The 24930-nt window shown below is 35.7% G+C and overlaps 1 protein-coding gene across 1 annotated transcript in view; it reads right to left on the reverse strand.

The window, feature by feature from the left end:
- Positions 1-24930, reverse strand: part of LOC150076033 (WD repeat-containing protein WRAP73-like) — an 88073-nt gene that overhangs the window by 14561 nt on the left and 48582 nt on the right. Inside the window, exons 11-12 of the mRNA XM_090387406.1 lie at positions 12710-12793; positions 5094-5201 (exon numbers count right to left, since the gene is read on the reverse strand). Of these exons, the coding sequence (XP_090243532.1) occupies positions 5094-5201; positions 12710-12793 (192 nt within the window). The remainder of the gene's footprint in view (positions 1-5093; positions 5202-12709; positions 12794-24930) is intronic.

Raw genomic sequence — 24930 nt, forward strand, 5'->3', positions numbered from 1 at the left:
GGGTAATTGTGCAGGCAGATATGAAGTTCTCTGAGCAGTGCAGACGAGCTGCAAGAGTAGCTCATGGTGTCTTGTCAATGATATACAGGAATTTTTCTAGCAGGGATAAGGAGGTGATTATTCCCTTGTATAAGGCAATGGTAAGGCCACATCTTGAGTACTGTATACAGGTGTGGAGGCCTCATTTCAAGAAGGATGTAGAGCTGCTGGAACGGGTTCAGAGAAGGGCAACAAGATTAGTAAATGGAACAAAGGGTTGCTCTTACGAAGAAAGGCTTAAGTTTTGCAAATTACAGAGTCTGGAGACTAGGCACCGGCGAGGTGATCTGATAGAGGTGTATAAGGCTTTGAATGGTTTGAGCATGCTCAATGCCAATGGGATTCTTCATCTTTCTCAGAATAATCACCTCAGAGGGCATAAATTCAAATTGAGGAAGGACGGATGTCGGATAGATGTGCGGAAATTTGCCTTTGGCCAGCGGGTGGTTGGTTGGTGGAACCGACTTCCATCACTGGTTGTTGAAGTTGATAGCCTAAACAAATTTAAAGCTCAACTGGACAGGTATTTCGAACAAACGGAGGGGTGAAAGGGGAGTGGGTTTTTTTTTTTTTTTTTGGCTGATGCTGAATAAGCTTGCTTTCTTGCATCATATGCCTCTGCTAATGCTAATGCTAATGCTAATGCTAATCATTTCACAATGAACGCCATCTAGTCCAACAGCACTTGCCTAAAGCTATTTTTGTCTCTTGCATAGTGAACAGTCTGCTGTAGAGATGAAGGCAATCTGATATGAAATTAGGTGCCAGTTTTTCATTTTTACATTTCAGGACCAGGAACTCTGGGGAATAAGATGATATTGTAGAGATGTTACAAAATGTTTCCTCAAGAGCACTGGCTATTGCAGTTGGCTCTGCAATAGTGCATCCATTATACTAGGGGTGGGATATATATTTTCCCTTCATTTTCTAGATTTTATCCCAGACCACCTTAATGCTGGTTGACTGTGTAACAGATGATGTAAAATGAATTCCAACAATTCCTTTTGACTCTGAGGGCAAACGTTGCATGCTTTGGCTTGTGCACATTTAAAATCTAATAGATTAGCTGTGGCAGGATATCATTGGAATATCCTGGACAAGCTTTGTGTTGAGCCTTTTATGCTGTTACACATTCTACATTCCACCATGGTTTGGGAAAAGGTGGAAATCATCCTGGAAAAAATCAGGTAGACACTTTCAGAATGGCAGTTGCAGCTGCATGAACAATATTTTCTGTGATGCACCATCACTACATCATTGATAGGCTCCTGATTATCTGTAGTGATGTTAAACTCTGCCAGATGTTGAAATGCAGGCATCAGCCTGATCAATCTTCCACTGCAGTAACCTAAAAAGTAGGCACAGTCTTCCACTAAGTATGGTGGTAATTACAGGGAAGTTATTACTTTCATACAGGTTCTCCTCCACCTCCAGGTAAGTGAAGGAAGGAGAAAAGGAAATTAGAAAGATCAATGGCAGAAAACATACAAGTACATTTTTTACCATTGGTATTAGAAAACGTATCAGAACACGTATGTTTCCACATTTAGAAGGGAGAGGTCAGTAACCATATGCTCTATGAAACATCTCCCTCCATTAATATCAGAACTGCTCCACAGGGTGTTATGTCCATCGAAATCCTTGAGAAGTAAGATGGGGGAATGCAACTGGAAAATAAGATTATCAAGGTCTGTTTGGGGTATGTCAGTCCCAGGCAGCAAATAGATGGAGCAGCAGACTGTTATTAAAAAACTTACTGCTACTGCTTCTAAGTTGGTGGTAAGCAATGGTTTGGGAAAAGGTGAAAATCAGGTAGACATTTTCAGAATGGCAGTTGCAGATGCACAAACAGTATTTTCTGTGATGTATGTAATTTGGAATGGAGTCTGGTTGCCCACAAGGATAGCAACTCTTCCATGGGCAAGTCTATTCCGAGATACATTATGTGAGGAAGGGTTTTCATTTGCCTTCAGATCCTGTAAGCAAAAGCAAACTGGTTCATTCTTTTGCAGGAGGACTTTGAAGTCATTAAGTATTTTGCTGAAATCCACAACAATTCCACTGTAGGAATTTAGCCATTATTTGCGCTTGTTTCTCCCAGTCTTGGTTTTTTATTTTTTTTTTGGGGGGGGGGGGGTATGGATACTGTCCTATGTCCACTTCTTTGTCTGCAAAGAGTTCCAAGACTGAATCATCTGGTCAAAACCGTCATCCAAGAAAGCCACAAAAGTCTTGCTAGTGTGTGAGTGACCAACGCACAAATTCCAGTCAACATCTGGAAAGCTACAATCCCCCTGATTTGCTGGCCCATTCTATTTCTCTGTATAGTTGTTTGGTATACTCATCACAGTCATTAGGCCTATAACACACTCCTACTTTCAATTTTGTTTTCCAGTGCTTATATCACACCAAACCAACTTGACATTGCACTTGTCACCCATATCAACTGGATGCACCACCTTAGATTTAATATGCTTCTTAAATAAGAGCATAGCATAAGCCCTCCACCTCTTCTGTCCCGTCTGTCCTTCCCATATTCAAATTCAGCATCACTTATGTCTGAGTGACACCATGTTTCCACTATTCCTACAATGTCTGCATTTGGAACATAATATGCACTGGACAGTTAAGATAGCCAGCTTTGATCTCATTAGGAGACACTGGTGAATTAAATATAAGAATGATGTTTCTAGTGGAAACAAGATTCCTATTCCTATGTGCAAATATTTGTTTCACAGCTGTCACACCTTGAGATTTAATTCAGAACAGATTTCCTCTTCAGACACTTTGGGATGAATACAGTCATGTGGGGAGAAGGAGTAACTATGATCTGCATTCCAATACAAGGCTTGGAAGAGCTGTTCTGAATGTTTGTCACTTCTGGTCTTTATGAGGATGTCACCTGAGCAAAGCTGTTTAACTGATTTAGGAGAGCCTGCCAACCCTTCTAACTCCTTCTGGATGGAGAAGGGTGATATATTTTCCTGACAAATTTTCCTAAGGGCTTTTCACTAGTAGAGTGAATTATCAGGGATCAAGGTGTTGGACCTGATATTTCTTCAGTTCGCTGTCTCTTTGCCAAAGTGATTGCATCTGGGTCACTGACTGAGTTTTCTGGTAAAGATTGCGTTGGGATCCCAGAAGAAAAGTTAAGATTTTCAGGATTCATAGTATTTTTTATTTTTGTTTAGTGCCTTTTCCACAGGTTACAATGCATGGCAATCATGCTGGATTCCTATGATGTTAAGCCTGGTTTCTTAAAGACTGTGACATCACTCGGAGTTCCCTCACCATTTACAGATGCTCACATTAAGGGGGGTGTCATAAAGTCAGTTTTTAAGGTAGACCAGTGTAACAGGTGAGTCACTCTGGGTTTGGTCCTCTTTGTTTCTAATTTTCATAAATGATATTGACAGGGTACTATAGGAAAGCTGTCAGTTTGCTGATGATAGGAAAGGTGGTTAACAATTCAGGTCAGGTCAGGTCAGGCCATGTTGCTTCAAAAACACGACTCAGATGAATATATGGTTGAAAAATGGCAAATAAAGTTTAATATTTCTGATATGAAGTTTCCAGCAGCGTAAACAGGTGGTTAGGAAGGAATATGGTCCATGATTAATAGGACCTTTTCCAGTAGAGCAAAGAATGTCATTATTCCCCTACACAAGACAATTTACATCACATTTGGAATATTGTATTCAGGTCTGGAGACCATACTTATTGAAGGGACTGAGTAAAATGAATGAGGGAAGATCTACCTCCAAGGTGAGACAAGAACTGGGGTATAAAAATATAAAATCTAAGGGAATAACAGAGTGGATCTTATAAAGTTAACCTAATTGAGGAACAGGTTATTGAACACTGGAATAACTTGCCTTCCAACAAGACAAAATAGCTGTTGTTGTAGTAGGATTTTTAGGTGCATTAGTGACTTAGACCATACTGTGCTGTATAGATTATGTCTGTAAATTACTTGTGTTCTGTGGTGGTTGGTTTGCTGGACAAAAACCCAAGTTTCTGGGAGGGGAAAAACAATGCAACCCTTCACCTGAGACTGACTTAACTCAACTGTGTTGTGAAAAAAAAAAAAAGTCCATAAAAATTCTTTGTGTCAGTGATGATTTTCAAACCTGGGCCTTTTCCAACCAGTGTGAAGAGGACAGTACTTATGTGCACTGTGCCACTCATGAGGGCAACAGAGGCTATTTTATTTATTTTTGGCAGATGCAGAAAAATTCTGCTTCTTTGCATAATTTGGCCTTACTAATACCAAAGAAATTTATAATATAAAGACAAAGCACTCAAGCAGAAAATCTTAGGCTATCATACTTAAGCTATCAAATATAAAAAACACTTAATATTAATTACTACATAGAATTTCTAATATTTGGGATCTTCCCAATTACAAATGTAAAGGCTGGTTTCCTAGAAAGGATGAGGAATACTTTCTGAATGCTATTCTCAGATAAAAATATTAAATTATGGTCACTTCAAACTATTATGAACTGGGACATATTCATCACTTATGTGAGGGGGAAGAAAAGTGCAAATGGGTGGATAAAAATGAAGTGAACATTTTAGCCAACCGACTGTCTAAAAAGGCTTGATATTGACAAACATTTTGATATTAATGTTTGTTACATTTCATATACCTGATTCATTTAAGGAATTTCAATATTTCTTTAATCCTTTATCAGGCATTAAGAGTCTGACTTCTCAGCTTCTGTTTACTGAAAATGTAGAATGACTACTCATTCTACATTTTTAGAAAACAAGCTGAGATGTCAGTTATATCATTTGGATATAATTAATTCAGCAATAAAAAATGCTGCTAAAGCTGTATGGTTTCTGAAAACAGTTCACTGCTACTATTTTTAATACTAACAACAATATGCTCATATTAGTTAAATAAAATGTCTTCTTCCCTTACTAATTTATCCACTATGAAATTATAAAATGCCTTTAATTTACTGAACATATATTCCCTCAAAAAAAGGCTAATTGCAATAGTGGATACCAAAAATCTTTTTTGTATCTTTTACTTAAGCAATTACCTGAAAAAGGTGTTTTAACAGAAAGACAACCAGCTGGAGACCAAAGAAATACTTTGCTTGTTCCTGTACATATTGCTAACCTGGGTTGATGCTCATCCCATTCAATACCTAAAACAGAGATTGCACATATGCACATCAAGTAATGCTATTTTTATAAACAAAATGGAAATGTCTGTTGAAGTTTAAATAAAAAAAATAATAATAATAAAAATAAATTATGTGAAGTAAGGAAAACATTAATTAAGCCACATAAGTTGTTACGAAGTGAATTTTATTGTGAAGAAAGTATTATGCCAGAAATGTCACTGATTGTTAAGTTAAAACTCTCACTTAATAACTGGTGATATTTCTGGATTCAGTGCTGAATCCTGTCACCCAACCCAATCAAGAAAGAATGAAAGTTTGTACAATATGTATATGGGAGAAAGCTAATCAGATGAGAACAACTACTTAGATGATATTCCCCGGTACATATCGCTCTGGTTTTCATTTCTTGGATGGAGTTGATGACAGGATTGATCACTAAATCCTAGATGATATTCCCTTGTATGTATTGCTCTGGTTTTCATTTCTTGAGTGGACCTGATGACAGGATTGATCACTGAATCCAGAAATTTCCAACTGTTAAGTGCTGTATTATGTGGGAGTTTTTACTTACTAATGTTAAACTCTGACTCTGTCCTTTTCCCAAGATAAAATTCACTTTTATAGCAAACTAACATGATCTAATTTGTACCATATATATTATGTCTGAACATTTATAAGATAACGTCCTTCTCTCGATATATTAATAAAAAAAAAAAGAAACCATACACAACATTATAATTTAATTAAAATATAAGACATTACCTTTATTAAAAGTGCCACTAGAAAAGCTGTCAAATTATTTCAATACAGTCAAACTCAGTTATAATGAGTACCACAGGACCAGGTAGTTTTGCTTGATATAGCTGTTATTTGTAATACCATAATACCATATTTGTAATACACAAATTTGTAATCTGTGAACTTAAAAAACACATACTGTATTAAGTATCAATGTAATAGGTAAAAGTGAATAAGTACAAATAAAAAAGTAGAAAAAAAAAATTAAGAGTATACATATATAACATTTAAGAACAGCATAAAAAGGCATATACATAAAAAAATAATTACATAAGCAAATAAAAAAGGTACTTATAGAAGTACCATTAATCACTCCTCTTACAAAAATAATTTAAAAGTGTATCCCATTTAATCAATTTCAATTTGAGATCTCTTAGGTTCCTTTTATTATACTTGGCACATTAAAAACATCTTCAGACATGTCCCTGTTTTCAAAAACTTTAATAATTAAAGTCTCCATGACATCCAGAGCTTGTGGGTAACTTGGCATGGATTTTGTAGTGACTGCACCTTTGATGAATTCAAGGTTTTTGTCACTGTTTTCTTTGTTTAGTAGAGTTTCTATTATATCATACTCCATAGGAATTCCAGACATTATCAAATTGCATCCACAAGAATGAAATTGTCGTTGTATAAATGGTTAAAATTTATAACTTCATTTTCTTTCAGCCATTCTGATAGAGGTAGTAGATTGTCTCCATTAACATTTTAATCACTACAAGAAAATTCTCCTGATGATAAACAAGACTTCTGGAAATAATTTATCACTCTGAGGAATCTCATGGATCTTTCATCAAACAAATTAAATCCAACACAGAGACACTTGTGTAATCCTGATTTTTGTCAATCAATCAGTTGAAGAACCAATAATCACCTGAAATAACCTTTAAAGCTTTTAATAATGCCCATGTCCATTGGCTACAAAACAGAGGCTTCATTTGGAGGAAAAAAACACCAATTTTATGTTGGATAAATGCTGCATGTAAGGGTATGCTAGACAGTTACCTACCAGTAGTAAAATTTTTCTATCCCCCCCCTAACTCATCGTTCCACTTATCTATTGTTAAAAATAGCAGAAGTCATCCATGTCTTATTAGCTACATATTCGATGGGAAGTTTCTTTATATTTTTTATTATTTTCTAATTACAAAAGTATATATATATTTTTTTTTTGTCAGTTCCAGTCATGTTCACACACATTGAAATCAGATGGTTCTTAGGTCTCCTGCTACCAATATACATTCGATTCCGATTAATTGGGACACATCAGGACTAGTGCATTTTGGCACGATTAAGCGGCTGCCCCAATTATCTGAAGTTCCACGTAAAAAAAGTTAAAAATACAATGGACCCCGCTTTACAACTGGTTCACTGTACAATCAAATCACGTTATGATAAAGTACCGTTCACTGTACGATGTGTAGTAAGTGCCGGTCATTGTGATCACGTTTGTGAATTGAATTTTAATTCTATTAAAGAGCAATTCTAATTAGCGAAAATAGGAGGAATATTATCCACAACTATAAAAGTAAAGATATATTAAGCACAAATTTACCCTTTGTTACCTTACCATTTAAAAAATTAAATGATACGTTATAATCAGAATAATTAATATGTACTGTAATATGTGGGCGCCTCCGTAGCCAGGTGGGCAGGAGTAGCAGTGCGTACCACACGCTTCTTGATTAGACCGGGGTTCGAGCCCGTGCCCACCAAATACGGAGGATGCGGAAAGGTCAGAGAATGACCACCGCATATCCCTGGAGCAATATGGCCTTAGTTGCTAATGTTCCTAAAAAAACCAAATAACAAACATACTGTAATATGTACATACTAACTAGTTGACATTTCTGTTCATTTGTGTGTGGGGGTTAAAATTTAAAACAGTAAAATGATAAGGAATCAGTGATAAAGAACACGGCACACACAAATTGCAAGTAACACAATACATGCAAGTGAGAACGGAGTAAAAAGTTTACGAAGCTTTAAAAATAGGAATGAAGAGAAGATTCTGAAAATTAATTTTTTTATATGACTGAAGATTCCATGGAAGTGTAAGCACATTTCACCATAATAACCCACAGAATTCCAGCTGTCGGTATTATCGCAAATTCAACAAGATCGAGTTTACTATTCATTTATGTTAGATTGCAATAACAGAAAAGTCCAATAAACAGGTGACTGCTAATTGTTTTTATTGTTTTATGGTTGTGACTTCTAGAAATCCGAGGGAACCATGTGGTTCGCTCGGAGAAAATCGTACGGTAATCTCTAGTGCTGCGGTCTCCTGCCCCGATTAAACGGCATGTTGTCCCAATTAAGCGAAGTAAATCCTGGCTATTTTCTCGATTGGGTTCTGTTTTTTAAGATTTGCCCCAAATAAACGGCTGCCCCAATTAACCGGAATCCACTGTATTTTTCACATTTAAATTTAAAAGTTGTATTGGGTGTTGTGTTATAAAACATTCCAGTTTCGTCTGCATTGCAGATGCCTTCCTCTCTGTAACCCTTCTTACATTCTACACACACATTTCTCACCTATTCACCTGTCATTTTATAATCTGCTTACAGAGTTTCTACACTGACTGCTGCATAAACAATATTACACTGATTTTTAAAATGATTAAGCCATCAATTGTTATATGTGTAATTCTTGTGCCCTAATTGTTTTGCAAATTTTTTTGACATTTTTTTTTGGCAAATTTGATCAATAGTCAATTTGATCAGTAGTACAAGGTAGAAACATCATATTAAAGAGAAATTTTTAGTTAGATACTCTTATTAATACTATACTGAATTTTCACAATTCTTTAAAATGCAAAGAATCTTTTAGTTTCACTGTAGATATTAGTGAACAGACAACTAATGCATTAATTTAGTTATATGTGAGAAAAACAATTGTGCTGTAGAGAAATTCAATCAATTTCTTGCACATAACATTTTATTTTTGCTGTCATTACCAATTATACAGCTTGATGTATAAAAGATGTATGTGTTAAAATAAGCCCTAAAATGTTTATTATATAAAATGTACATACCTGCTAAACAGAGTATCCATATTTTGAGATACTATTTGCTATGTAATTTGCTCGTAACCTATGCAGAAAGCATTGCCAATTACTCAGTGACCTTCATAATTTGTGGACTGCTCTTATAAATCACAGCTATGTAAGCCATATACACTTTCATGTGCCAGTGACCAGTTTGTTTTTATTTTAGAAAGATGTAAAAAATATTTTAATAGAAAAACAATCAGCTGGAGACCAAAGAAATACTCTGCTTGTTCTTGTACATATTGCTAGTTTTGGGCTGATACTGATTTTCATTCAATACCTTTCAATACATTTTTATTGATTGCACCTGTATACACTGGGTAAATGCTATTTTATGAACAAAATGGAAGTTTGATTACAGATGTGAAATTTTACCATGGTTGCATGGAATTAATTTTTTTTTTGTTCAAGTAAATAACTTGCTATTTACCACAGAAGCTACTTGTAAGGAAATGTTTATACATTACTATACAAATTAAAGCATAACAAAAAAATACATATGGCAATTTTCAGGACATTAAAATTTTCCAATGTGAATTTGGAGGTACAATAAATTTTTTATATCTTTCATCTTTTAACTTGGCTTAGCAAAGTAGTATTGAAAATTACAGGAAAGCTCCTCAAGCAGCTTTTATGGGTAATTTCTTTCTAGAGACTTAATTATTTGTACAAAATATAATTTAATTCCACACAACCAAGACACATTTTACAAATGTAATCAAATCTACATTTTTATAGATGTACTCACATAGCTAGGAGTGGTCAGGAGCAGGAGTGCTGTAGCACATGCTCTTTGAGTAGACTAGGGTTCAAACCCATGACTGTTAAATACTGTCGATCTGCCAGCCAACACTGGACCAGTGTGGCAGATTATGGTCCACTTCCCTCAACATGAATCAGTGAGGAGGCTTCCATCCTGCAGTGGATTGATAATGGTTGCAGTTTACCTTTTTACTCACACAGTAGGTATTTTCTAAGTCTTCACTCATATCCGTAAATCCAAGGCCAAACTGCAACATAATTTTATATTGTACAGTACTGTATATATTGTATTAAAGCTTCATTTTACATTAAAAACAATAAAAAATGCCCCCCAGGTGACATTTGATTTAATGGACTTTCAGCATTAACGGACACCCCTTCTCCCCTATTAGTCTTTTAAATCGAGGGTTTACTGTACTGTATAGTACCGAATTTTTTTTTTTTTTACAGTTCCATTCAATTTCACTATAATAATGCTTGACTGTAGTTGATTTAGGTAGTTGTTTCAAATTATATAAACTATTCAAAAGTCATATGGCTCAATTCAGACTTCAAATTTCATTGTGGGTGTATCTCAAATTATTTGAACTAAAAAAGTATATAAAACTCTATATCATTAGTAGGGGAATGGTATCAAAATTAAATTACAAGGATATACTGTATTAATGAAAAAGAATAAAAGGGCAACATAAATTTCCTTAATAAACCTAATCGGGGAAAAAAAACATAAATATCAAAAAATGATCAAAACCAGTGCACACAAAGGAATGCTTAGTTTGGATTTTAATTGGTACATTGTGAGCCCGTGTAGGGTAAGAACGCTAAGAGGGTTCACATTCAGAAGTTTAAAGGAACTTACTCAGCTAACTATTTTCATCTCAAGTGCTAATAGTAAGATTTTTCTATTACGTTTTTACCATAGTGTCATAGCAAGTTTTCTACTGCTGATACTATGGTTGCATGGGAGAATGTAGGAGAAATATTTCTCCCCCAACTAAATTCTATAGTATAGTAGATAAAGAATTTATTCACTGCAAGATGTGAAGTCCTCCACTTACAGGGAATTATACAGGCTAATGCAGTGGTTTTCAAGTAAAGCTTTCAGTGAACCTGTGTGTACAAGTCCGTAGCGATATATGTTCAAGGCCATCTACATGTTCATAGGGAGGAAATAATGCTAAAATAACTCAAAGGGAAATACCCTGCACTTGCATTTGAGACTAGCAAACTCAAACCTCAGTGAAAAGGCCATCAGAAATTACTTCAATCAACTGGGTACCAAGTGAAAAAGCCAATATATTGATATTGAGATAAGAAGCAACCATCATAAATCTGCAAATGGAAAGAAAGGGTGTATGGACATACACTGTGCTGCCACTTTATTAGGTATACCTTTGCTGTGCACACAAATGATATGTCCCACAACGTTGCAAGTCACATGACCACAGTTATGGATATAAATGCCACAGAACAACCTTTCTAGCATTAGTTAAGAGTACAAACCGTAGCAAGAATGGGGAAAAGGAGTGATCTAACGGACTTCGAATGTGGCATGGTAGTAAGTGCAAGACGTGCTGGACAGAGCATCTCTGAAATGGCAGTTCTCCTGAACTTTTCGTGCACCACAGTTTCAAGGGTGTATCAAGAATGATACAACGAACAGAAAACATCCTCTCAACGGCACTCCTGTGGAAGAAAATCGCTTGTTGATGACAGTGTAGAGTGTATTTAGTGTCAAGCGGCACCAGGGGTTCCCCCATCTCCGCGTTGCTTTCATTGTAGGTGTGCCAGTTCACTGGAAAGGCCAGAGATGAGAGGTCAGAGGAGGGTGGCTAGAATTGTGCAAGCAAACAGACAGGCCACAATGTCACACATCACGTCAGAATACAACCTTCGTGCGCAGAACAAAATACTGCAACGGACCACTAGTTGCACTTTGTTGCAAATGGGCTATAACAGCTAACGGTCACATCGCGTACCTTTTTTATCAATGAAGAACAAGAGAGCATGCCTCCTGTGGGCACAGCAACACCAGAACTGGACTATCAAGGATTGGAAAACAGTTGGTTGGTCTGACGAGTCGAAGTTCCTGGTGCATCATGTTGACGGAAGGCTCAGAATTTTGCGAAAACAACATGAATCCATGGACCCATCATGTCTAACGACTACTGTGTAAGGTGGTGGGGGCAGTGTTATGGTGTGGAGAATGTTTTCTTGGTACACGTTGAATCCATTGATACCCATAGATTCACGTCTGAATGCCAAATTGTTGCTGACCAAGTGCATCCGTTCATGTTAACAGTTTATCCTCAGTCAGATGGTTACTTCCAGCAGGATAATGCGCTGGTGCACAAAGCCCGAATCACTATGGAATGGTTCCAGCAACATGACAATGACTTTTTTTTGCTGCAGTGGCCTGCTCAGTCTGCAGATCTTAATCCTATTGAACATCTTTGGGATGAGCTGGAAAGGGCTGTTCGGTGCAGGCCTACGTCTCTGTCGAATCTCAAGGAACACGTGACACATTCACGTCTGCATGGTACTCCAATCTTGCACAATGTTTTCAGCATCTTGTTCAATCCATGCCTAGACAAATTCAGGCTGTTTTGAAGGTAAAGGAGGCTCAACATGCTACTAGGTAGGTGTACCTAATAAAGTGGGAGCACAGTGTATCACACTGTGGTACACTGTGCTGGAAAAAATTAACTAACATTTTAGGAAATGTTTTATTATGATGTAAATCTGCACAATATGAAACTATTTATTGGAATGCACAATATGAAACTATTTGTGGGTCTCTGCACAGGCAGATTTTGCTATATTTTTGAGAAAAGTTGTAATGGGAAGGAGAAACAGATCATTTAAGTGGAACATGTATATGACATTATTAAAAAATATATAATAATAATAACTCACATTTTATTGGTTGCAACTGTATTAGCACATCTGACAAGGCAAGCTTCTTAAGATCCCATATCCAAACAGTTGTTGGCATATTATCTGAATATAGACAAAAACAAATGGTTAGCTTGTCTTTAGTAAAAAGACAAACATTACACTACAATTAATAACACAAATTTTAATATGCATCATAACACGCAGTTTTCTATTATACTTCCAGTTCTCTATAGCTATACCCTATTGACAGGAAAAGACTGCTCATCATTACCAATCCAAAATTCTTCAACTGTAATTTTGAAAACCAGGTCCAAAATAAGCTCACTGTTATTTCATATGTAAACTGCTTTCCTTTTCTATCTATTGTTACCGTGACACTTTTTTCCTGGATTTTTTTTTTTTTATTATTATTTGATAAATCACAATATAAAAATTATTTGGAGATTTATCTTTGTCAATGAAAATCTGCAAAATAACAACCGTTAAATCAAATCTTAAATCAATAAACCAATTGTTACTGTTAATTTTAAACAAGAGAAATTAGACAAAACAGTGAGAAATTCATATTCCTTGAAACAAACTAGCTAAGAGGAAGGAGAGAGATATGTGACAAAATTATTAATCTGATAAACCAAAATATGTCTTGGATCAATTGAATATCAATGGTAGTTGAATATAGTAAATATTAACAACTCAGATGACATTCTCAATTTCACAAAGCAGCAACCTTTGCTGTTTTGCAAAACTGAAAATATCGACCTAAAAAATACCTGAACATCAAATAATTTTATTTTATAAACTACATCTAGAATTTTTTTAAAGTAGGTGGCATTCTGGTTAGAGAATGCACATGGGTTTATTTTTATCTGCTTTTCATTATCATAATTTTTAGAGTCTCTTTTTAACAAAGATTGACTATAAAATTTTACTTTTTCTGTTGGAAAAAAATCAGTCTAAGAGACTGCAGAAATGATTGTTGAAACATATTTGGATACAGTATTCAAAATGCTGTTTTACAGTGGGATTATGACCTCCCTAATTCTACAGGATACTGTTCAATAAGTCATTGATAGGACACCATGGGCTTTCCTGGCTGCCTGTTTACATTGCTCAGAAAACTTCATATCTGTCAGTATTATAACTCCCAGATCCCTTTCTTCCTCTACTGTTTTTTATTCAATTCCACCAAGTGTATAATTTCTTTTGGAGTTGCTATTCCCGAAGTGTAAGACCTTGCATTTTGCTGCATTAAAACACAGCTGCCACATTTCTGACCATTCTCAAAGCTTGTTTTAGTTATCTTGAAGGAGTGCTGCTTGGTACTGAGCATTAACAACTCTCCCAATCTTTATGATGTCTGCAAATTTTGACATCATGATCTCTATCCCTTTGTCGATGTTGTTTATGAAATTCAGACAATAGTGGTACAAGAACCAATCATTGTGGGACCCACTTCTGACATTACAACAATCTGAAGAATATCCATTAATCACAACCCTTTGCCTTCTGCTCTGCAGCCACCCTGTAATCCATCTTAGAATCTTTCCAGTAATCCCAACATGTTCCATTTTAAACAGTAACCTCTCATGAGGGACTGTACCTTGCTAAAATGCAAATAACAATATCAAAATTGTTCCCTACATCCAGCTCATGAGTAACTGTATCAAAATAGTTTACCAGGTTGGTTAAATATGAATTTTTCCCTGTTGTGTGTCCTTCAGAATGCCATTTCTATCTAAATGTATCTGAACTGAACTCTTAATCATTGCCTCAAAGACATTCCCTACTACTGAAGTCGGACTAATTGGTCTGTAGTTATCGACTTCACTCTTAGAACCAACTTTATGTATTGGCAATACACTGGCACTTCTCCAATCCAAAGGAACCTCTCCTGAACACAGTGACCTCAGTGGTTCAATACACTTGCTGGTTGCCTCTCTCAAAATTACTGGTTATATGCCATCAACTCCAGGCACCTTACTTTCCTTTAGGCTCGAAAGTTTTTCTAATAAACTGTATCATGTAATTTCAAAATCAATAATTACATATACAGTCAAACTTCCCTATAACGAATTTGATAATTCCAGCAAAAAAATTCGTTATACAGAGAATATCTTTTTTATTAAAAATTGTTATTTAATTATAAAATGAAAATGAATCTACATTTATTTTTAATGTATTTTATTTCAAAAACACTTATTTAAATTACGTTTACACAATTTTTGCCGGTAAGTATCACAAATTAAAAAAAATCTGTAATTTCATTTGCACAGTACAATTAAAAAATGTCTGATTCTCAAAGAAAACCTCACATTTGTTCAGAGCATTAAAAACATTATCGGGAACATTTTCACAAAACTGTAGACCCATACGAACCATTTTAAAAGCGTTAATCATTTCTTCATGAGTTGGCTTTTCTACGGGTTGTTCTGATGCACCTTCAGCGTCACTGTTAATTTCTTCGTGATCATGGTCATGTCTAACACTGTTCAGCAGTATTTCATCTTCATTTGGATGTTCTGTTGTAGTCAGATCTTGATCTACATAAACATAACTATCCAGTGTTATTTCATTTTCGATGTTTCTGGACGATTCTAATAATATCCAAAAGTTTTTCAGTTGTGAAAGGGGCAATTCATCTTGTTCGTCCAGTTGTTGTTGTTCGACTTCTGTATTCAATGCAAATCCTGCTTTCGAAAAATAATTTTGAACATTCAGTGACATCGTTTGTCCAAACTTTTGTCAGTTCAGAGATGCAATCTCTAAGGTTAATTGTAACCTCCAAGTTTCTATTTTATGATAATGCATTGACAATCTTCATTATTATTCTCTTTTGATAATGAAATTTAAAATTTTTAATAATGCCTTGGTCCATTGGCTGGAGTTTTGACGTTACATTTGGTGGTAAAAACAACAACTTCACACTTTTAAGTTTGGCAGAAATACTGGCAGGATGTGCCAGACAGTTGTCAGTTACCAACACGATTTTCCTTTTTTCTTTTGTTATACGCCTGTCTAGTTTTAATATCCAATCTTCAAAGATATCACTTATCATCCATGCTTTTTTATTAAAGGTGTAGTCAACTTCCAAAGATTTTGTGCCTCTAAAACATCTTGGGTTTTTGATTTTCCAATGACTAAAAGTCTTAATTTTTCACTTCCTGCCATATTTGTTCCAACTAGCACAGTGATTCTTTCTTTGCTTTGTTTTCCGCCAAAACATTTATCAACCTTAAAAGCAAGTGTTCTATTCGGTAAATATTTAAAGAATAAACCCATTTCGTCAGCATTAAAAACATCCTTAGGTACATATTCTTCCAAAATTTCTTTAAGGTATTGTTCCTCCAACTGTTGCAATCTTCTTCACTTACATTAACACTTTCTCCACAAATAACCTTTTCAACAATTCTGTGGTGCTTCTTAAATTTATTTAGCCACCCAGTGCTCGCATTAAATTCTGTATGTCCAAGGGACTGTGCAAATTTCAGAGCTTGTTGCTTAATTATTGGACCTAATTGTTGGACCTAATTATTGGACATAATTATTGGTATATTCTTTTCACGTATCATTTGCACCCATTTTAGAACAGCTTTATCAACATCTTCGTATATACACAACTTAATTCGCTTCTTGTCTGCTCCTCCTTCAATTGCATTTAAAACTGATTCTCGATATTTTAAAATCATAGATAAGCTGCTTGCAAGTATGCCATATTTCTCCGCAACATCTTTTTTCTTAAAACACTGGTCAATATCATGAAGAATCTTTACTTTATCATTAATACTTAAACACTTTCTCTTCGACATTGTTTCCACAATTGTAAAAGTTACTCGACTGCAGCTCTTGCCGATACACACACACCGCAAACTTTGTGTGCTGACCATATAGTGAATTGTTAGTACCGCCTACTCAATGATGTTCACTTGCCAATTCAACAGTATCACGTGACCTTTCCTATCAATCACTTTGAAGAAATATACGACTTTGTGAATTTCTTTTATTCTGCTTTCATTTGTATATACACGAAAGAAAATTTACGGTTAATGTATGCTGTATGTTACTTTTCAGAAAAATAAAAATAAAAAAATACAAGAGCATATAGCCTATGTGATTGATGACAAATTGTTCTAAAAGAACGAAATAAAAAAATAAAAAAAAAAAAAATCATGAAAACCATCTACTGGAAGTCCAGTTAGATGAGAACGGACATATCATATAATGATTGACAGGAAGGTCACATGGTACAGTTGAGGTGAGAAGCAAATGTCACTCAGTAGGCGTTACTAAAATCCAACTATGGTAGCATTCTATGTATTGCTGCCACAGCACGCTAAAGGTTTACCGCAGTGAATTTTGTTTTCCCCTGAGCCAACATCAATTTACAAATCTACCCTATTTATTGTAAAGTTTATGACCACTTTTAAGAAACCCATTTGGTTTTATAACTGTAACAAAAATGAAACAAAGACCGTCCTACGGGCGTCAATGGCCACAAGTATTCACTAAAAGGATGATTAATTTCAGATGCTAATGCGCCATTCGGCGGGAAGGGGGCCGTATATTTGAGCAGCTGTTTAGCAGTAAATGTTTGAAAATCTTCAAAAATGCTTTTACTAATTTTTTTAAAAATTCGTTATAGAGAGACTAACACTTCGCTATATGGGGTTAATTTTACATGTAATTTCGTTTCAAGGTGCAATGTTTTGCAAAAAAAAATCGTAATATAGAGAAATTCGTTATATAGAAGTCCATAATAAAGAAGTTTCACTGTATATGGCTCAACCATACTCACACAGCCTCTCCTCAGCATGAAGGGTCTTTCAATCAGTAAAGATCAACATGAAGTACCTATTCAATTCATCAGCTGGGTTACCTGTCTTTCCTATATCCAGTACACAAGGATCTGATCTAATTCATTTTCTTTTTCTTTGTATACATGAAAAACTCATTGTCCTTTGCTCTCTTAGCCAGTGCTTTCTCATACTCAGCCTTGGCATCTCTAACCTTATCTATGGTACTATTACAGGTCAATCTGTAGCCATTGTAGGCTTAAGTACTTTTCATCACTTTGTAACTTTCCCATGCTATCTTTTTCTGCTCTAATCAGAATGGCCAGCTCTGTATTCATCCATCCCAGAATCCTACTTGTACTATATTTTCTTAATGGTATGCATTTGTGGCTTCTATGATTATTGCTTTAAAGGTATTCCATGTTTCTAATGTATTCACCCTCCCACTGCAATCTGCCCAATTAATAGATGCCATGTAGTGCTTTCAACTGCCATAGTTCCCTTTTCTGAAATTAAAATCTGTGCCTTTATCTTTAACTACTGCAACATCTTTTTTCATCTTCCAACTAATGTGTGTGATCACTACCTGCCAACGGTTCCTCTACTTTAAGCCTGATGTCATCTGATTCATGAGTAATGATAGGGCCAGAATATTCTTACCCCTTGTATTTTCTCTAACATTCTGGTACAAATAATAATCATCTACTTTATTAAAAAAATATCACTGAGGATGATTCAGGAAACGGACATCAATAAACGATGAACTGGTCAGCATCTGAAAACTATTCAGGCTGATTATTGATTAACAATTGAAGACAACCTCTCAAACTGGAATGTCGTATGGTACAGCTGCCAAGCCATCATATCTGATATTCTAAATATGAAAAGATTGTGCAGTTTCTTCATTCATTTTGTTTAATTTCCAATTTTTTGAACATGAAAAAATGGGAAATTATTCTGACAATACTCCTGTACTATAACAATAATTTCTGAATATCTTTGCTTAACAATCTGTATCTGTCTTACAGCAATCCCCTCATTCACCTGGTCTTGTTTTTTTTTTTTTTTTTTTTTTCAAACTATAAAACTCATTAAGGGGTAATGATTTTTCGTTGAAACAGAAGTTGTGGCAGTTATGACAAATGCAAACAAGAACTTTCAAAAAAGTACTTAAAGGGATATCATCTTAAAGTATTTTAATCCCTTCCCCTAGGATTTTGTTCAATTACAATTACATAGTGCAGTGTTTCCCAAACTTTTTTTAGTCACGGAACACTTTTCATCTCACAATATATTTACGGAACACAAGTTTAGCGGGAATCAAAGAACTGTTTGCTAATATTTTATTACATACAACCAGGAGCATCTTTATTTCCAACACATGTAAAGCCGAAATTCAAATAACTGCCATCATACTTTCATTTTGGTCTTTTATTAGTAGTTAGCATTAGCATTAGCAGAGGCATTTGATGCAAGAAAGCAAGCATATGCAGCATCAGCCAAAAAAAAAAAAAAAAAAAAGAGAAACCACTTCCACTTCACTCCTCTGTTCGTTCAAAATACCTGTCCAGCTGAGCCTTAAACTTATTTAGGCTATCAACTTCCACGACAAGGGATGGAAGTCTGTTCCACCAACCAACCACCCGCTGGCTAAAGGCAAATTTCCGCACGTCTATCCTACATATGTCTTTCCTCAATTTGAATTTATGCCCTCTCAGGTGATTATTCTGAGCGAGAGGAAGAATCCCATCAGCATTGAGCATGCTCAAACCATTCAAGGCTTTATACACCTCTATCAGATCAACTCGCTGGTGCCTAGTCTCCAGACACTGTAATTTGCAAAACTCAAGCCTTTCTTCGTAAGAGCACCCCTTTGTTCCATTCACTAATCTTGTTGCCCTTCTCTGTACTCGTTCCAGCAGCTCCATGCCCTTCTTGAAATGAGGCCTCCAGACCTGTATACAGTACTCTAGGTGTGGCCTGACCATTGCCTTATACAAGGGAATAATCACCTCCTTATTCCTGCTAGAAAAATTCCTATACACCTAATTCTGTTTTTACACGATAGATACGTTCCTGAAAAATACGTGTAAAAAAAATTCGTGTAAAAAAATACATTGTATTTATGGAAGAAAAGAAGATTGGTTCCGGATCTAAAAAATCAGTAAAAATAATTTAAAAAAAAAACACATAAAAATATTCTTTTTAAGCTTATTATTTTATTTCAACAAAATACACATGTAATAATATGTAATGAAAATGTATTAAAGTAAATTTGTATGCATATGAAATGAATTCTTCATGAACAAAAAAAATCTGTTTTACACATAACAAAATTTTATTCGTTTTCACTTTCTGATAATAAACAGCGCATACGTTTGCGTACGACTGGAATATCACTGCTATCACTAGAAATGTTGTGGACATCGTCTTCTTCCTCTATTAATGAAATTCTTTCTGTGATCTCTTGAGCAAAATCAGCACGAGTCTCCTCTGGTGCTGATGTTTCACCGGTTTTACGAACGAATTCAGTTATTAATCGTTGTGTTCGTGTTTTGGTTAGGCCGTTATATAATTCTCTGTAAGAGGCTATCAACAATTTCAGTTCAAGTTGAAACTTCTCAGCGCATTCCTCATTAGGGTCATGTTTGACAAAATGATTACCTAATTTTCTGGCCAGTTCCAGACCTTCTTTTATTAAATCTGCATTTAGAACAGGATCATTTTCTTCATTATCACTATGTTCTGTGGGATAAGGAGTCCCAAGGACAATCTCTAATATTTCATCTTCGCTTAGGGCTTTGTCGGTTAACAATTCATCAATATCTTCAAACGATAGATCATCGAATCCTTCTCCACCAATTTTGTGTGTCATTGTAATGATGTTGGGAAATGCGGTCGTATTAAGGATGATGGGATCTTTGCTTTTTACACATTGTGGCCAAACCGCTTTCCAACACACATTTAAAGTTGCTGGTTTTAATTCAGTTAACGCTAATCCAACTTGATTGATACAATCCATAATTGAGAATTTCTTCCACACATCAATGGCTGTTAGTGTTTCATCATTCAGTTTGTCCAAAACATGTTAGAATGTTCGTTTTACGTAGTATGTTTTAATTGTCGCAATTATACCTTGGTCTACTGGTTGTATCAAAGATGTAGTATTAGGTGGCAGAAATAAAATTTGTACGTTTGGGTGTTCCAAGACAGGATGGCTGGGTGCATTATCAAGAATCAGAAGAACTTTAAATTCGAGACCTTTCAAATTCATATAACGTCTGACTTCTGGGATGAAACATTTGTTGAACCATTCTATAAAGATAGCAGTAGTCACCCAGGCCTTCTTGTTTGCCATCCAGTGAACAGGCAGTTTATTGATATCTACACCTTTCATTGAACGTGGGTTTAGGGCTCGATTTACCAGCAGTGAGTTCAACATACGATCTCCTGAAGCGTTAGAGGAAAATAATAAGGTCACACGATCCTTAGCTACCTTAAAACCACCAGCAGTTTTCTGCGATTTGGCTACATACGTTCTGTTCGGCATTTGTTTCCAGAAGAAACCAGTTTCATCTGCATTCCACACTTGATCAGGAGTGTATCCTCCATCTTCAATAATTTTTGCAAGTTCCTGCGAGAATACTTTAGCAGCCGATTCATCTGCAGATGCAGTTTCACCTTTAATTTTTATATTATGAAGAGTATTCCTTTTAAGAAACCCTGTCATCCAACCTGTACTCGCAGAAAATTCATACTTTCTGTTTAATTGAGATGAAGTGCTTGGCTCCTTTTCTTTAATCTGTCTGTAAATTCTTAGTGCTGTTTGCTTGATGGCATTTCCATCTACTGGTACTTTTTTTTGTGACTGGTCTTCTATCCATATTACCAGAGCCTTTTCCATTTTCTCCTTGACAATATCTCTTGTATATGATGATGAATTAACACTTACTTTTGTTCCAGAACATACCGACTTCCTAATTGCAGCTTCATTTTTCTTAATAGTTCTTACGGTAGCTTCATGTACACCAAAATGCTTTCCTACAGATGTAGCCCCTTGTCCAGTTGCAAGACGATCTAAAATTTGAATTTTAAGTTCCAAAGAAATCGCTTTCCTTTTCATTTTGGTAATAGGCGAATTATTCGACATTATATAAGGGCTACCGAAAAATATCTCAGTTATAATTAAGAAAAAAAGGTATGAAAAATTTGTAAACTTATAATTTATTGACTATCGGCAAAATTAATAAATTTTTATGTGCACAAATTTCACTAAAGATTCTTTCACTTTGAAATAGAGCGTACTACTAAATGTCTTCCGAAGATACAATGCACAAATACCGTAGATGTGCACCAAATTCAATAAAAACGTTGACGATTCATAGATATCTAGACGTACACATTGGTAAACAAAAGCACGCGTTTCAAAACGCACACACTAGCTGTTATCCAATCTATTGGTGCGCATAAAATAGAAATGATACTAATATGCCACAAATTAAAAAAAAAATTTTCTTAGAATTTAGGCAAAAAAAATTAATTGAAATCGTGTTAAATCAAAATGACTCGCGTAAAAAGAGAATGAAATTTTTATTTTGAATTCGTGTTAAATCAAATTCGTGTAAAAAAAGTTCGTGCAAAAACAGAATTAGGTGTATATCATTGACAATACACCATGAGCTACTCTTGCAGCCCGTCTGCACTGCTCAGAGAACTTCATATCTGCCTGCACAACCACCCCCAGGTCCCTTTCATTCTCTACCACTGTCAGTGTAGTACCACAGAGTTGATACGTTGCTCTGGGGTTGCTGTTTCCCATGTGTAGTACTTTACATTTGTCAATGTTAAACTTCATTTGTCACCTCTCAGCCCATCTGCTCAACCTTTCCAGATCCTGTTGCAGCAGCATAGTGTCAGTAGTGTCCTTGACAACCCTGCCTACCTTTGTATCGTCTGCAAACTTCGACATTACGCTTGATATACCATCATCAATATCATTTATGAATACAGAAAACAATAATGGACCCAACACTGAGCCCTGAGGGACTCCACTAATAACATTAGTCCACGACGAGCAGTGTCCATTGATTACCACTCTCTGTCTTCTCCCCCTCAGCCACCCCTTTATCCACAGCAGCAATTTGCCTCCAATGTCACGCTGCTCCAATTTGTGCAGCAGTCTTCCATGTGCAACAGTATCAAAAGCCTTTCTAAGATCCAAGTATTTAATATCAAAGTTATTCCCTGCATCCAGTTCCTTTGTGACTGCATCATAGTATTCAATCAAATTGGTCAGGCAAGACTTCCCCTTAACAAAACCATGCTGTGTCCGAGCTATAACTGAAGTCTTGTGTAAATGATCCTGCAGTGCTTCTTTAACTAGTGCCTCCATTAATTTTCCTGGAACAGAAGTTAAACTCACAGGTCTATAATTACCTTGTGTCAGCCTTTGATCCTCCTTTGTGAATTGGAGTCACATTTGCACATGTCCAGTCTGTGGGTACCTCTCCTGAGTCCAAGGAAGCTCTCATAATTATGGCTAAGGGTTTGCTTACTTCCTTTGCTGCCTCCTTTAATATAACTGGATAGATCCCATCCACCCCAGGTGCCTTTCTTGTGTTTATCTTCAACAATTTCTCCTCCACTTTACTCTCAGTTATTACAAGATTCTCTAGCTTACTGCTAGAGTTGAATACACCTCTGGCTTTCCCCTCGCTAAATAACTCCTCATGTGTGAATGTTGATGCAAAATATTCATTTAGTTTGTTAGCTACCTGAGCAGGATCATCAACAGTTGACCCATCGATATCAAGTGGTCCAATTTGATTCATCCCCTTCCTTCTAGAGTTTACAATAGTTGGTTCCTGTTTTTTCACTTCGGATTTTTGGGGAACAAAAGACTGCAATTGTTCATCCTCACTTTGAAGTGTGAACAATATTGTGTTTGTTTTCATCAACCACAGTTGCAATACTATGCTTCTCGATTTAAAGTTCCTTTTTTCAACCACAAATCCATGGTCATTTAATAATAATATTTCGAAATACTAATAATTATCATATACAAGGATGTGAGTTTAGTTATGATATCGGTTCACTTCCCCCTCTCCTTCAATCCCGTGTACTCCAGGCTAAATCACATATGAATGGCATATCAGATCACTACATTGCTACTTTTTCGTAGATGTCATTGCAAAAGCCCGCCAAAATAAAGTGTTCCGCGGTCTATTTGATTATTAATCTATGCCAACATATTACTAACTGGAAAAAAAAATAATGTTAAAAATTATGATACAAAAATGGTGTACGCTACAAATATGCAATTTTTTTTGAATTTTATTATTATTATTATTTTTTTTTTTTTATTAATTATGATTTTTCATGGAACACTAGTGTTCCATGGAACAAAGTTTGGGAAATGCTGACATAGTGTTTGTCTGTAAAAAAAGAACAAAATGTTTAATTAATTGCAGTTACAAGCAGGCATACAAATTATAAGATATTAAAAGATAAACCTATATTAAAATTTCTCCAATATAAAGAAAGACACAAATCAAAATATTATAAAATAAGGAACATGTTTCTCATATAACTTTTTTTTTTTTTTTTTTTTTATGTAAACCCCAAACATGAGAGGTATTAGAACCTATAGTACTTAGTACCGTGCTTGGGTTGGAGGTTGAAAAGATGAAAGAAGATATTTGTTGACATTGGACTTGAACTTCTGTAATTTTCAGGAAATACGTACGAAGGAAGGTTGTTCCAGAAAACGGCAGTTGAATGAATAAATGAGGAAGATGAAAAGTTGGTTCTGTGAGTTTTAAGTTGGACAGTAATGAATGTTGGCTGGTGGCGGCACGTGTTCGGACTGTTTTGAAAGAGAGAGTGGGAATTATAGAAGCCAATTCAGAAGAACAGTGCCCATGGAAGTATCTGTAGAAGAGGCATGCAGCAGAAACAGTACGTCTATGAGACAGCGAATGGAGAGACTCTGTTAGAGATGAATCATTAATTAACCTAACTGCCCTCTTCTGAATGGAATCAAGAAGCCTGAGAGAGGTTTTGGGGCACCACCCCAGATGTGGGAACAATATTCCATGGCAGGGCGGATTTGCGATTTATACAGAGTGAGCAGCTGTTTGGAAGAAAAGTAACGCCGAGAGCGAAAGAGAAAACCAAGTTTTTTAGATGCAGAGGAAGCAATATCTGTAACGTGCTTGTGCCAAGAGAAATTATAAGTCAAGTCCCCAAAAGAGATATATCATTTTGCCTAGAAATCGGAGTGTCACTAAAGATAAGCATAGGAGCAGAAGAATCTAACTGCTTGATGTGAAACACTAAAGAACTGACAGCCTTCTCCATTTTATTCAGGAAATCAATACTGATATCTATTCAATGAAAAGACTTAAATGGGCACCGAGAGTCCCAATGAACTGTATGTCAAGTTCCTGC

This window comes from Mastigoproctus giganteus, chromosome 13 (assembly GCF_048544385.1).
Source record: "Mastigoproctus giganteus isolate SK-2022 chromosome 13, ASM4854438v1, whole genome shotgun sequence".
NCBI lineage: Eukaryota > Metazoa > Arthropoda > Arachnida > Uropygi > Thelyphonidae > Mastigoproctus > Mastigoproctus giganteus.